The following is a 16220-nucleotide window of genomic DNA, read 5'->3' as shown; positions in this document are numbered from 1 at the left end:
TATATTGTTACTGGGTGCATTCATGTTCAATGGTCCATTTAACAGCTATCCCACTAAATATTAGGGACTGGGGTGTAGGATAGCGTTTGAAACCTTCCACCAACCATGGTTTTTGCAATGCAATTCCTGGCCAGGTTTTCTCATACCAAACAGCAAGCCATATAGCAAACGTTATTATTTTCTTTATTACAATGAAACCTCTCCAGAAGACCACCTCCCTATTCAGACCAAATTTTGTGTAGAAGACCACTTTTTAATGTAAATTAGAGTAGTTTTTTGCTTTCGCTTTCATATTTTCAATGGAATATTTGTATTGTACATTTATTATTTCAGCATTTCTGTGCGTCTTTTATCTTCTATCGAAGGAAGAAAACACATCCCCCATTCCAGTACACAATTTATTTCCTAGCAACTTTTGACATATATGTGGGCTTGTAATACTGGTTTGTTTTTCCAAATTAACCCTACCTGTTTATTTACTCTAAGATATCCAAAAAGCCATAACTTTTCCAATATATATAGGGGCACGTCACATTTAGGCAGTAGATCTTTACTTGGGATCTCTGCTAACATCATTTACTTATTCTAAAGAAAAGCAAGTAGTGAAATTATTCTTTTTGAATTGTATAATATATCTTACCTATATTTAGTCTACATTATATTTTATTTTGTCCTTATAGGGTGAAATTGCTTGGAAGATGCCCGTTCTGCAGGTGTTCAGCGTGGTTCTGCTTGGCATATCCTTAGTGTATTCCACTGAGATATGTCAAGAGACAAACTATACCATCATCAAGTGTGGAGCTCCAGGAAAAGATGGGCTACCGGGCACACAAGGCATAAATGGGTTAAATGGGGAAAAGGGAGCGCAAGGTAATGTGCAGAATATTTTTAATTTAATTCAGGCTGACATTTGGAAATGCTGTTTGTGAGACATAGGGGGTATTCATGAAAAATGGAGACGGTAAATGTCTTTTTACTCCATTAAATCATGTAGTGGAAACTGTGTAACTGCGCCAAATTTATTACATGATGCAGGGCATGTGATAAATCTGGTGCTGATCGTATTTCTTACTTCACTACTCCACTTTGTGTGATGATTCCTCTGCCACTTTATATGCAACTTTTTAACCCGTGCGACAAATGTGCGCTTTTATATTATTCCTGACCACAGTCAGTTTGTAAGTCAAGAGAGGGCTGATGTTGAATTGCACCTCAGTTAGCACAGTTGCGCCAAATGATGCGACAAACTGAAAAGTCGTACACGATACATTTCAGAACACTGCATGATATCAACTGCATGAAACAGCATGAAACAACTTGGTATGTTCTTTTAAAAAAAAAGTCTCCTAACGTAAGCTGCAATGAAAAGTCTCTAAGCACCATCTAAGACAAACAGTGTGACAAATTAACCCCACAAAACCAGGGTAAAGACAATAATAACTTCCCCCCATGTTTCCTAAATGTATATATATATATCTATATATTTTTAGGTCCAGTAGGACCAGCTGGGCCTCCTGGTCTTGAAGGACGTCCAGGACCAAAAGGTGAGAAGGGACCACAAGGGGAGAAAGGCGAAAGAGGAGATAGTGGAGCTTCAGGTAAGGACAATTTTTCCCTTTTCTGTTGTATAGTAGTTTCTTTTGTCTTTACTTCTCTTTTAATATTACATTTTGGACAAAGTTTATTAAACAATAGTAATAGAAGCATTATTTGCTCAATGATTTATGTCGTAATATTTTGCTTTTGACAGTTACAGTAAAATGGTTTGATACTAAACAGTACAACAGCTCATTAAATGGGTACTCCGCCCCTAGACATCTTGGATAGGGGATAAGATGTCTGATGTCTGATCTCGGCTGCGGCACCCCAGACATCCGGTGCACAGAGCAAACTTCGCTCCTTTGTGGATGCCTGGGGATATGGGGCGGAGGCTCGTGACGGTCATACCCCGCTCGTGACGTCACGGCCATGCCCCCTCAAGGCAAGTCTATGGGAGGGTGCATGATGGCCCCTCCCATAGACTTGCATTGAGGGGGCGTGGCCATGACATCATGAGCCTCTGGCTCCGCACTCAATGCTCTAAACGAACGACGGATGCAGCAGGGAGATAAGATGTAGGGGATAAGATGTCTAAGAGCAGAGTACCCCTTTAAGGCTATGTTCACACAAAGGAGTTTCTGCTCGGATATTCCACTGCAGCAGAGACCCATTGCTGTCAAGGGGATTCCGCCGGTGACATTCCTCTGCCGAAAGTATGAACACGTTCATTCTTTCGAAAAAATAATGTGCATAATATATTGTTAATAAAGTAGACAGTTTAAGAAATTTTTTTTAAAGAGTACCTGTCATTTGGAAAAATTAGCAGCATGTCTAAAGTTTTGATCTGTGGGGGAGTGAGAGTTTAGACCTCCGCTGATCAGTAGAACAACCTGGGAGAAGCCTACACTGCCGTGCGCTTCTCTCCTTGATCTGTGTCACATGATCGCGACATGTTACTTAGATTTACATTGCGAGTTTGTCCCGATCATGTGACACAGAGCAGGGAGAGCCTGAACTTCTCCTGGTTTGTTCTCCTGATCGGTGGAGGTCAGAACACATTTTCATGCAAAAGAGATTCAGCAGCAGCAGAGTTTCATTGATTTCAAAGGGATTCTGCTGCACTGTTCACATAGCAGAATTCCTGTGCCGTAAGGATCTGGCATGGAAATTCTAATTCCAGTGTTCCACAGAAAGAATGGACACATATTTTTTCTGTGGATTCTGCATGGAAATGCATTGCTGTCTATGAAACATCGCATTTCGGAGCGGTCCCAGTGCCTGCATGTTCTGGCAGCACTCTGCATTCAGGGGGAATGTCCACACAGAGATTTTCTGGTTCAATAATTTTTATTGAAGAATTTTTTGAACAACAAACATACCATATATGCAGAGAACAGTACATGAAAAGCATACAGTCCAACAAGTACATGTTCAGCTAGTAGATGGACATGTGAAGTGCCATCAAGAGAACCATGAGACCTATGATCCCATAGGTGTGATGCCAATTAAGTACATTTGCTGGGTAACAGAGAACAAATAACTAGAAAACCGTCTATCAACTGAGGGGGGATAGGTAGTTGGGTAAAGTAAGAGGAGGGTGAGGGATGAAGGAGCAGGAAAGAAATTGACAGGTAAGGTGAGTATATATATAATTTTCTATGCTAGAGATCGCAAGGAGTGTAGGAAGTATATATTGGTGGACTCTTCAATGCTGGGGTTATCAACATAACAAGGACGTACTGCTCCACTGTATGGCTCTCTCAATCCCACAAAGCACTATTCAGTATTATTTTACGGCACAGGCTGGGCGAAAGGAGACCGCACCCAAGGCTCCCACATTTTTTTCCATAGAAGGGATTGCCCCAGTATTATATACAATTGCCCTTTCACAGGCATAAGAATGATTTAAAGAAGAGCTAAGTTCTTTAATAGTTGGAGACAGAGGAGATTTCCAGTGGCGGGTTATAATTAATTTGGCTAAGACCAAGATTTTACAGACTATGCCTTTAAACTGGGGTGGAATGGAATGGAAATCAACAACAGTAAAGCCATGGATGGAGTCAGGGTGATATCGGAGCCAAGTATACTGCCCACCACCGCCCCAACCTGTTGCCAGTACATTTCCAGTATAGGGCAAGCCCATAATACATGTAATATAGTGCCTTTAGTGCCACAGCCCCTCCAACAAACCTTGCGGGGAGTCTGGATAAATGAGATGTAGCCTATCAGGAGTAAGATACCATCTGTATTGTGATTTAAGATAGGCTTCTTGGTGTAATACAGATGGTAAGGCCTTTTTTGCCCATTTGCTGGCAGTTAACCATTCTTGATCTGTGATTGACCTGAATAAATCCTTTTCCCAAGATGTAAAGAGGGTGTAGGTAGCCAATGGTTTATCGGTTTCTAGCAAATGCATCAATGAGCGAAGTCCTTTTTGCTGGACCCTTAGTAGAGAAAAGGCTTCTGTGGAGTAAAGCCATGTGCGGTCACCTCTGGTATGCAAAAAGTGCCTTATTTGTAGGAATTTTTAAAAGTCGGACTGAGGCACACAGAGATTTTCTGTGCAGACATTCCCCTTGTGAACATAGCTCCAGAACCCCCAACAGCTTCCACCACCCCCAATATATATGGGGTCATATAGAATAAAAATTTTAAAGCATATTCAAAAACTAAAATAAATAAACTGCTGTCTTTATGCACCACTGGGTATGCTATATATTGCATGTGATCTATCAAAGTATTCTTATAAATGGTTTGACTTAAATAGTTTGCCATACATTTACTGCAATACCTATTCTGAGGTTTAAGGTTTAGTTTACAGGTACATCCTGATACCCTGGTACTTAAGGACCCAGGGCGTACCTGTATGCCCGTGGGAATTTCGGTCCCTGCCGCGCGCCAGGCAGGGGTGGACCGGGGTGACTGCTGAGACCCCCCCTTGTCGGCGATTCCGGGACATTTTGGTCTCCAGTGACCAGGTGACCTGGAAAACAAGGGGGGTATCCAAGACACCCACGATCTCCCTGAAGGGATAGGAGTGAGGTGGCAGGGGTGCCACCCCTCCTATCCCTGCCAATGGTCGATCAGAAGCGACTACCAATAGCAGATCGGGGGTGGGGGGTTAACTTTCAGTTCCCCCGTGGTGCCCACCCACAGTAGGCTGGGCAGAACGGGGAAACCGACAGGGACCGTCGCCGAAGTCCACTTACCCATCGGCAGCAGCGGAGGCGACGATTGGTGGCAGTGATCGCGGCACCAGAGGACGGCGATGCTGCTCCCTGGATCGTACGGAAGCCGGTGAGTTGCTTAGCAACACCTGGAGGGCGACAGTTTGAGACCACTATACAGTGGTCACTAAACTGTAGCCCTCCAGATGTTGCAAAACTACAATTCCCAGCATGCCCAGACAACTGTTTGCTGTTTGGGCATGCTGGGATTTGCAGTTTTGCAACAGCTGCAGGGCTACAGTTTGGAGATCACTGTGCAATGGTCTATGAATTGTGGCCCTCTAGATCTTGCAAAACTACAACTCCTAGCATGCCAACACAGCAGTTTGTTGCCTGGACATGCTGGGATTTGTAGTTTTGCAACATCTCGAGGGCCACAGTTATGAGATCACTGTGCAGTGGTCTCTAGACTGTAGCCCTCCCGATGTTGCAAAACTGCAAATCCCAGCATGCCCCAACAGCAAACAGCTGTTGTAGTTGCGTACCTCCAGCTGTTGCATAACTACATCTCCCAGCATGCCCTTCGGCGATCAGTATATGCTGGGAGTTGTAGTTTTGCAAAAGCTGGAGGCACACTGGTTGGAAAATACTTAGTTAGGTAACAGAACCTAACTGAAGGTTTTCCAACCAGTGTGCCTCCAGCTGTTGCAAAAGTACAACTCCCACATGCACGGTCTTTCAGTATATGCTGGGAGTTGTAGTTTTGAAAAAGCTGGAGGTTTGCCCCCCATGTGAATGTACAGGTTACGTTCACATGGGCAGGTTTACAGTGAGTTTCCTGCTTGAAGCGCAAACTCCTTGCGAGAAACTCATTGTAAACCCCCGCCAGTGCAAATGTACCCTAAAAACACTACATTACACTAACATATAGTAAAGGGTAAAACACTACATATACACCCCCTTACACTGACCACCCCAATAAAAATTTAAAAAGTGTCGTACAGCAGTGTTTCCAAAACGGAGTCTCCAGTTGTTGCAAAACAACAACTCCCAGAATTTCCGGACAGCCACTGACTGTCCAGGGATGCTATGAGTTTAGCAACAGCTGAAGGCACACCGGTTTGGGAATCACTGGCGTAGAATACCCCTTTCCCCCCCCCCCTATGCAATCCCTAATTAAGTCCTCAAATGCGCATGGTGCTCTCTCACCGGAGCCCTGTCGTATTTCAAGGAAACAGTTAAGGGCCACATATGGAGTATTTCCGTAATCGGAAGAGATTGCACTACAAATTTTGGGGGTCTTTTTCTCCTTTTACCCCTTATGAAAAGGAAAAGTTGGGGGCTACATCAGCCTGTTAGTGTAAAAAAAAAAAATGTACACTAACATGCTGGTGTTGCCCCATACTTTTTATTTTCACAACCGGTAAAAGGAAAAAAAGACCCCAAAATTTGTAACACAATTTCTCATGAGTATGGAAATTCCCTATATGTGGGTGTAAAATGCTCTGCGGGAGCACAACAAGGCTCAGGAGTGAGAGCGGACTATGTACATTTGAAGCCTAAATTGGTGATTTGCACAGGGGTGGCTGATTTTACAGCATTCTGACATAAAGACAAAAAAAGAATTACCCACATGTGACCCCCATTTTGGAAACTACACCCCTCATGGAATGTAACAAGGGGTACAGTGAGCATTAACACCCCACAGGTGTTTGAAGAATTTTCATTAAAGTTGGAGGAGAAAATGAAAAAAAATGAAAATGTTTTCACAAAAATGCTGGTGTTACCCTAAATTTTTTCATTTTCAAAAGGGAAAATAGCAAAAAAATATTAAAATAATAATAATAAAAAAATATAAAAAAACGACATTTGTAACCCCATTTCATCTGAGTAAGAACATACCCCATATGTGGATGTAACGTGCTCTGCTGGCAAACTACAATGCTCAGAAGAGAAGGAGCGCCATTGGGCTTTTGAAGAGAAAATTTGTCACGTTTATTTCCAAAGCCCCCATAGTGCCAGAAAAATGTACCCCCCCACATGTGACCCCATTTTGGAAACTACACCCTTCATGTAATGTAATAAGGGGTACAGTGAGCATTTACGCCTCACAGGTGTCTGACAGATTTTTGGAACAGTGATCCGTGAAAATGAAAAATCTAATTTTTCATTTGCACAGCCCACTGTTCCAAAGATCTGTCAAACGCCAGTGCGGTGTAAGTACTCCCTGCAACCTTATTACATTCTGTGAGGGGTGCAGTTTCCAAAATGGGGTCACATGTGGGGGGGGTCCACTGTTCTGGCACAATGGGGGACTTTGAAAACGCACATGGCCCCTGACTTCCATTCCAAACGAATTCTGTCTCCAAAAGCTCAATGGCACTCCTCCTCTTCTGAGCATTGAAGTGCGCCAGCAAAGCACTTGACGTCCACACATGGGGTATTTCCACAGAAGAAATAAGAAATGTTTTTATTTTTTTATTTACACATCCAACTTTAACAAAAATTTGTCAAACACCTGTAAGGTGTTTAGGCTCACTGTACCCCTTGTTACGTTCCTTGAGGGGTATAGTTTCCAAAATAGTATGCCATGTGTTTTTTTTTTTTTTTTTGATATTCTGGCACCATAGGGGCTTTCTAAATGCGACATGCCCCCCAAAAACCATTTCAGCAAAATTTGCTTTCCAAAAGCCAAATGTGACTCCTCTTCTGAGCATTGTAGTGCGCCAGCAGAGCACTTGACATCCACACATGGGGTATTTCCATACTCAAAAGAGATGGGGACACACATTTTGGAGGGCATTTTCTCCTATTACCCCTTGTAAAAATGTAAAATTTGGGGGAAAAAATAGCATTTTTGTGAAAAAAATAAAAAAACATTTACACATCCTACTTTAACAAAAAGTCGGCAAACACCTGTGGGGTGTTAAGGCTCACTGTACCCCTTGTTACATTCCTTGAGGGGTGTCGTTTCCAAAATAGTATGCCTTGTGTATTTTTTTTTTATTTTTTTTATTTTGCTGTTCGGGCACCATAGGGGCTTCTTAAATGTGACATGCCCTAAAAACCATTTCAGAAATACTCACTCTCAAAAATCCTATTGTTGCTCCTTCCCTCCTGAGCCCTCTAGTGCACCCACAGAGCACTTGACATACACATTACACATTGGGAGTTTTTGGGCCTGCAGGGCTCTGTGTCTCACTAGTGCAAGTCATATTTGGTGTAACGGTAGTGTAAATTTGAAAAAAAAAATTTTTGGGCTGTGAAATAAAATCAGTCAGTTCACTTCACACTTGGGAGTTTTTTGTAGAGATGAGCGAATCGAAGTTGACGAACCCGAATACGTTACGAATTTCATGAAAAATTCGACTTGCAACGAATACAAATATCGCCGCGATTCTATCGCGCGAATCGCTTAATTAAACTCCATTTTACAGCGTTCCAGGCTGTTAGAGAATTAAGATGGCGGATCCACATGTGAGTACATGGGGCAGGGGATTATGGGAGGGCGGGAAACAGCGGCGGGAATGAAGGTAGGCGGGCTGACCCTGAACCACATGTGAGATGCAACCTATCAGTGTTCACTGACCCCTGTGATGTCACAGCCCCTATATAATCGGCGGCCATCTTGCCTCTCTTCATTTCATCTATGCACTCAGATAGAGTGGACGGGATTGCATGTGTGTGAATAGCTCATACCACAGCGTTACACTGTAACTGCTAGTCACATCAGCATTAGGGAAAGGCAGGAGTGCAGAGTGCTGTGCTGTTACACTGAGAAGGATCATTGATAGCTAAACCTCCTATTCACGTTATTGAGCATTGCAGCAGAGAGGGGCAGATAGCTGTCAGCTGCCTCATATAGATCTCCAAGCTGCCTGAACTTTCTGAAGCATCTTATCTTCTCATTTTTCAGCCCAATTGAGTTTAATTTTATTTGCTCGACAAATCTTCTGCTGCTCAGAATTGTGCGACAGAGTGCAATTTAGGGTTTAATCCCTGGATTATTTTTTTTCGTGGTGCTGCACTGTTGGGTCCTGCTGCTGTTCAGAAATAAGTCATATTAGTGTGGACTTTAGTGCCTTTTTACCATTTTTCACCTGTTACTCTGTCTCTGTGCTAAATTCAGTGTTATACCACACGTTATACACCTGCCGGTGTATTAAAGAAAAAAAAAGTTTTTCCTGCGTACAAATACGCTTAACAGTGGCCTTATGATTGCAAAGGGCCCACATACAAGCAAATAGCGTACCATATACTACCATTTTTTCTGTCTTTGTGCTAAATTCAGTGTTATACCACACGTTATACACCTACCTGTGCATTAAAAACAAAAAGGTTTTCCTGCGTCTCGGTGCTAAATTCTGTGCTATTCCACACATTAGTATACAGCGGCTGGTGTATACAACAAAAAAAGAGTTTTTTTCTGCGTATAAATACGCTTAACAGTGCACTCATCATTGCAAAGGGCATACATACTTGCAAAGGGCCTATATACTTTGAAAAGACAGCCGTAAGTAATCGCCTACTGCTGTTCTATACCCTCATAAACGCACTAAGCTTGTCAGGCAGGAAAGTGCCAGGACAGAGAAGGGGCAGAGGCCTACATACGTCAGGCAGAGTTTGCAGCAGACTTGGGGTGAGTGGCAGCAGGAGTCACAGCAATAGGCCTGAGCTCCCTTTAACACCCAGCGGTCGTGTCGTCGACCCATCTCTCCTCGTCAATTGGTTTGCACACTCATCCCCATCATCACAAGCGACATGTGACAACCCCAGTCAAGAGTCGGTGGGTTCCTCAGACACAACCCTCAGTTGGCATGGCCCGGGAGCAGTCCCTGTGATCCCATTGCCTTTGTCCTATGCTGTTCCCTCTCCCAAAGAAGTATCTCACGCTTTTGGGTTCAGCTCCACTATTTACTGAGGACGATCCAATAAAGGACAGTCAGCAGCTAATGGGCAGCCAAGAATGTGAGGAGACATGCGTCGCTTGCTCCGCAAGGCGGGCAAGTAGTGATGCAGAGAGTGACGTGGGAGGCAGTGTTTCAATTGTTCAGGGTCCTGAGGCAGACACTGTTGTGGAACACGAGGAGGACATCAGTGACATGCGCACATCTTTTGATGATGATGAAGCTGATCGCAATTGGGAGCCGGGTGCAGAAGCCGGGGCTTCATCATCATCAGGAGAAGAGATTTGCTCTTTGTCTATGAGGCAGCAAGGCGGTAGCACGGTTGGCAATCAGCGTGGTGGTGGCAGTAGTGGAAATTCAGGAGCCAAACGTGCCAGGGGGAGACCACCTGCTTCGCGGCAAGCTACCATTCAGGGAGGTAGTGGAACAGGGGTTCCTGTAGACGGCGCCAATAACAGTGAAATAGTGCGGACTGCGGGTGGGAAAATCAGCTACTCTGCGGTGTGGTTGTTCTTCATAAAGAATCCGGAGGACCTTAGCGTAGTCACATGCAAAATCTGTCGGCAGAAAGTGAAGCGTGGCCAGGGTCCCAATCTCGGCACCACGGCCCTGCGTCAACACATGATTCGCCACCATAAAGCGGCCTGGGATAACCGTGGCTCCGATGTAGTGGTCCAGCCTGCCGCATCACCCAGTGGCCATCCGCTCCCTCTGTCATCCAGCCAAGGCTCCACCACCTCAGCCGAAGGGAGCATTGTGTCAAACCCTCCTTCTTGAGCTCCTGCTTCTTCCGCTCGTAGTCAGCCATTCCGCCAACAATCTATCGGCGAAGCCATGTCCAAGAGACAACAGTATGCGCCCACTCATCCAACTGCGCAGAAGTTGAATGTGCTCCTGTCCAAGTTGCTGGTGTTGCAGTCCCTCTCTTTCCATCTGGTGGACTCTGCAGCTTTCAGGGAATTGATGGCTTGTGCCGAGCCGAGGTGGAGAGTCCCAAGCCATCATTTCTTTGCGAAGAAGGCAGTACCAGCCCTGCATAACTTTGTACAAGAGAAGGTGGGCCAGTCCTTGAGCCTGTTGGTGTGTTCAAAAGTGCACGGCAGCGCCGACGTGTGGAGCTGTAACTACGGGCAGGGACAATACATGTCTTTTACGGCCCACTGGGTAAATGTTGTTCCCGCACAGCCACAACAGCAACTTGGACAGGTCACACCGCTTCCTCCTCCACGCTCTCGCTCCCAGGCAGTTGGTTCTTTTACAGTGTGTGCCTCCTCCTCCCCCGTGTCCTCGGCCTACACTGCACGTCCGAATCTCGGTGGCCCTTCATCGTACCGCGTGTATAGGGCACAGCGGTGTCAAGCCATCCTTCACATGGTTTGCCTTGGCGAACGGAGTCACACAGGGGAGGAACTGCTGAAGTTCATTAGGGAAGAAATCCGAATATGGCTTACTCCACAAAATCTGGAAATGGGAACCATGGTGACCAACAATGGGAAGAACATTGTTGCCGCACTGCGACGAGGAAGTGTGAACCATTCGCCCTGCATGGCACACATGTTGAATCTGGTTGTCAAGAAGTTCATCAAGTCTTCACCCCATTTGCAAGACGTCCTGACAATGGCAAGGAAACTGTGCATGCACTTCAGCCACTCGTACACCGCCAAGCACACTTTGCTTGAGCTGCAGCGTCAGAATGGTATTCCACAACATAGTCTCATTTGTGACGTTGCCACACGTTGGAATTCCACCCTCCATATGTTGGACAGACTATTCGAAAAAAGAAAAGCCATCATGGATTTTTTGATGATACAAGCAGATAGGAGTACTCCCCTGTGTAACTTCAATGTGAACGAGTGGCGGCTCATACGTGACACCTGCCGTTTGCTGAGGCCCTTTGAGGAAGCCACATTTTTTGTTAGTCGCTCGAATTACGCCATGAACGACGTAATTCCACTCCTACATTTACTCCAAAAAATGATTGAAAACATGGCTGGTCACGGCAATGGAGACGTTGCACCTACATCAGAAGTCTACATGAGTCCTGTTGGGGATGAACTGGAGGAGGATGATGAGGGGCAGAGCGGAGCACAGTTTACGGTGGATGAGATGGCCGGTGTTTCTGGTCGTTGGACAAGAGAGGAGGAGCAGGAGCAGCCAGAGGAGCTGGAGGGTTATTACGAGGGAGGCAAGACAGAGGACCCAGACACACCGTGGCAGTATGTAGTGGAGATGGAGGCAGGTAGTCCCAGCGAGTCACTGTCACAAATGGCACGATGCATGCTGAGTTGCTTGCGTAGTGACCCCCGAATTGTCCAAATTCATTAGCGCGATGACTTCTGGATCTCCACCTTATTAGACCCTCGCTACCGGTCCAGAATGGGGGCCTTTTTTACACCCACTGAGAGGGAGGGCAAACTGACCTACTTCAGGGAGCTTCTACGTAGTCGGTTGGCCGATGCCCATCGGCCATATGGTCGATCCACTCGCAGGTCTGACTCGGGAGGCCCTCTGTGCTCACCTTCCACTGCCACGGCTGCTGGGGAGGGGAGGGGTGGCAGGAGCAGTACCGGCTCAATCAACAGCAGCCTGAGTCTACAGTCGCTGATGAGTAGCTTCCTTCAACCGCATAGTGAAGCTACTCATCAGCAGCAGGTGGACATGGAGCAGGACCTGAACCAGCAGGTGGTGGCTTACCTCGACATGACCCTGCCAACAACCGTTGAAGATCCGCTGGACTTCTGGGCAGCCAAACTCGATTTTTGGGCGCAACTAGCGGAGTTTGCCCTGAAAAAGCTGTCCTGCCCGGCCAGTAGTGTGCAATCAGAGCGGGTGTTTAGTGCGGCCAGTGCCATAGTCACCCCAAGGCGAACTCGTCTGTCCACTAAAAATGTGGAGAGACTGACGTTTGTCAAGATGAATCAGGGATGGATCAGCCAGGATTTCCAGCCACCAATGACAGATGGGTCTGAGTAGATTGACCATGCTCCTACAATAAAATTTTCTCTATTGTGGTTGGTTATGAAACCCTCTGGGGCAGACCTGGGCATTGTATAGCCCGCTTACCACATACGGCCCTTTGATTGGCTCTGACCGGCCCGCGCTGATTGGGGGACAACTATGCTGCCTAATCTGGGGGACATCTATGCTGCCTAATCTGGGGGACATCTATGCTGCCTAATCTGGGGGATATCTATGCTGCCTAATCTGGGTGACATCTATGCTGCCTAATCTGGGGGACAACTATGCTCCTTATCTGGGGGACAACTATGCTCCTAATCTGGTGGACATCTATGATGCCTAATCTGGGGGACAAGTATGCTCCTAATCTGGGGGACATCTATGCTGCCTACTCTGGGGGACACAATGGATAGAGTTTCTCCGAGACAATCGTGCTCAGGGAAAAAAAATCGGTGTCCAAAAAAGCACTCTCTCCTCTGCGTCAGCTCGCAGGTATCGGATACAAATGGTGGTCATGAAAAGAAATAGCCTTGCTCGGTGGAGTAGTTTAGTAGTTGGAGTTTTATTGAGAAAAATCACAGATAACGCATTTCGAGGGGTGGGACCCCCTCTTCGTCAGATCCAATGATGTGGCATGTATGCAGAGGCCACTGATTTATACATGAAAAAGCCCGCGAAAATCACTGCGAATTACCGGGTGCACGGCAAGAACATACATGCAAACATGACCATAATTATAATATACATATGGGCTGTACCGTGTCAGCAGTGTTTACAACCCTCTGGCGGAGGTAAAACAAATTCTGAAAATACACAGATACATCTCCCATAATAAAGATACTTAAAAGTATTGGGACCATTGGCCCTGCCCTCTGTATGAGAGGCAGTGTAGGTGTGAGTGATAGAGTGCTGCTTCCCGTAGTCCGGTGACATGCAGAGATAGATGTGCGGGAGGATCGTGGCTGTCCATGGTATGGGAGACCTGGGTGAGTGTTTCCCATGTGGACCACATGTTAACATTACATTCCGAACAGGCCCGAGCTAGAATGAAGGGCTGTTTTTCTTTTTCTTCGATGTGGTGTTTTTGTAGGGGTAACGTATAGAGCTACCTCTCCAACAATCGGCCCCATGGGAAGGCAGAGATGTAGCCAGGTCGTAGTCCCTGGAGGTTGGGTAAGGGAATTTTTGGTGGCAGAGATGTAGCAGGATCGCGACTCCCGGAGGCCTTTGCTACGGTGAGGGAACATTTAGTGAGATTCACCCTTTGTGGTATATTATCCTCCAATGTAGGTGTGGCCATTTGGGAGAGGATCCCATGGATATATGGCCTGACTGAAGTTCCTAAGGAGAGGATGATATGATGAAAAGAAGCGGTGCGGCAGTCAGAGTAGGTGGGTCTGTAGTGTTTGGCTTAAGTGGATTAATTCAATGGCTTCATTCAATCCATGAGGCTGGAGAGATTCCAATCTGTAAATCCAATACATTTCTTTTTTTTCCCAAAGCTTCCAAGCGATTGGTAATGTGTTCTGGGATGTAATCAATGGGCATGATGGAAAAGGCTTCTTTGATCTCATTGTGTTTAGTTGTGATGTGCCGTGATAGGCCATGGAGCATGAATCCCTTTTTCACATTGCATCTGTGTTGATTCAGTCTTTGGTGTAATTTTTGCGTGGTCCTCCCCATGTATTGTTTTCCACAACAACAGTTGATGAGGTAGATGACAAACTGGGATTGGCATGTCAGGTGGAATTGCAATTGGAAAGTTTCACCTGTGGTGGCTCTTAAAGTCGGTGCTGTGATCTGCTATGATGTTGCAGCAGAGACACCTCTTCTTGCCACATTTGAACACACCTTTTTTAAGGGTGGTCTCCTTAGTGCAACGTTTGGCTGGTCTTTGTTTTTTCAAGCGACTGGGCGCTATCATATTTCTAAGAGAGGGAGCTCTCCTGAATGTAAGCATAGGTTGAGAGGGCAGGATTTCTTTCAGGTAGGGGTCATTTTTTAAAAGACCCCAGTGTTTTTGTAGTATCTTTCTTATGTTGTAGTGGCCTGAGGAGTAGGTTGTTATAAAACTACTGTTCTTCCTCTCCGTGTTGTGTTTCAAAATTTTTTTGGGTTCCCTCGATTTTCTTCTGATTTCTCCTTTTTACATTCTTCTTTTGGGTTTGCATCATTCGGAGTTGTTGACGGCACTCGAGGGGATGGTAAGCAGGATTCCTGAGTGAGTTTAAGTGCTTTCTGGAATGCATTTTCTACCAGGGTTTTAGGGTATCCTTTTATAGCAAATCTGTTCTTTAGAATTTTTGATTGGTCAATGTATGTCTTTGTACTCGTGCAGTTTTTGCGCACCCGGTTAAATTGGTCATAAGGTATATTTTGCTTCCATTTGGAATAGTGGCCACTCAAAAACGGTACATAGCTGTTGGAGTCCACGGTTTTGAAAAACGTGGAGGTAATGATTTTATTGTCATGGTGAGAGATTAGCAGGTCTAAAAATTCGATTTCCTTGTTGGAGATGTTTGGTGTTAGGGTAATACCCCAATTAGTGTTATTCATTTCGCAGATCAGTGTATGGATCTGCTCGACTGTACCTTTCTAAAGCAAGAATAAATCATCTATATAGCGTTTGTAGATGACTGTGTGCTCGCAAAACAGGTTATTTTTGTAGAGGAACTCTTCCTCAAACTGCCCCATGAAAAGGTTCGCGTAGGAGGGCGCCACTCTGGTGCCCATGGCTGTCCCTCTGGTTTGCTGGAACGTTCTCCCGTTGTATGTGAAGAAGTTGTTCTTTAGAATAAGTTCCAGACATGTAGTTAGAAAATCTGCCTGATTTGCAGGGATTATGGTGTCATTTCTCAAGTAGGACGCTGTGCTCTTTATTCCTAGATCGTGTCTGATGTTGGAATATAAGGCCGACACATCCATAGTTACAAACAGCATGTTCTCTTCCCATGTTATATCTTTTAGTATTTGGATTAGTTGGTCCGAATTTTTAAGATAACTGGGTAGATTCTGGACATGGGGTTGGAGTATAAGGTCCAGGTACTGTGAGATGTTACTCGTAATACTCTCAATCCCAGAAATGATAGGTCTTCCTGGTGGATGTTCCTGGTCCTTATGTACCTTAGGTAGATGGTAATAAAAGGGCATCTTTGGGTTGGAGATCCATAGAAAGTTCTTTTCTTTCTTGGTGATGACATTCTGTTTGACACCATCTTCCAGTATAGAGAAAACTTTTTGTTTTAGTGCAGGAAGGGGGTTACTGTTAACCTGTTCATAGTACGAGGTGTCCCCCAGAATCTTCCATGCTTCTTTGTCGTAGTCCATGTAATTTTGTATTACAATGTCTCCGCCCTTATCAGCGGGGCGTATCACAATATTCAGGTTTTCTTTTAATGCCTTCAGGGCAGTGCGTTCGCACTTAGTGAGGTGGCCCTCTTTTGTGGTAGACTTAGAGGTGTCGGGGAGACTCTTGAAGTCCTTCGCTACTAGGTCATGGAAGGACTTCAGAAGATGACCCTGACTTTACACAGGGTAGAATTTGGTTTGGCCTTCACCTCCGGGTGCACCCCGGGTATTATGGTTGTGTCCTGTGGGAGATATTTAGGGCTGATGCATGGTAGCGCGAAGTGACGCTGTAGTGTCAGAC

At 45.4% G+C, this 16220-nt stretch overlaps 1 protein-coding gene across 1 annotated transcript in view; it reads left to right on the top strand.

Annotated features, from left to right (window-relative positions):
* The first annotated feature begins 685 nt into the window (after positions 1-685).
* The window catches only part of LOC130362864 (pulmonary surfactant-associated protein D-like), a 56809-nt gene continuing 41274 nt past the window's right edge, over positions 686-16220 (top strand). Inside the window, exons 1-2 of the mRNA XM_056567959.1 lie at positions 686-870; positions 1491-1598. Coding sequence (XP_056423934.1) covers positions 699-870; positions 1491-1598 — 280 coding nt within the window. The 5' untranslated portion in view covers positions 686-698. The remainder of the gene's footprint in view (positions 871-1490; positions 1599-16220) is intronic.

Source organism: Hyla sarda, chromosome 3, assembly GCF_029499605.1.
Source record: "Hyla sarda isolate aHylSar1 chromosome 3, aHylSar1.hap1, whole genome shotgun sequence".
NCBI lineage: Eukaryota > Metazoa > Chordata > Amphibia > Anura > Hylidae > Hyla > Hyla sarda.
The sequence above is the reverse complement of the archived record's forward strand: the minus strand, read 5'-3'. Positions and strand labels throughout refer to the sequence as shown.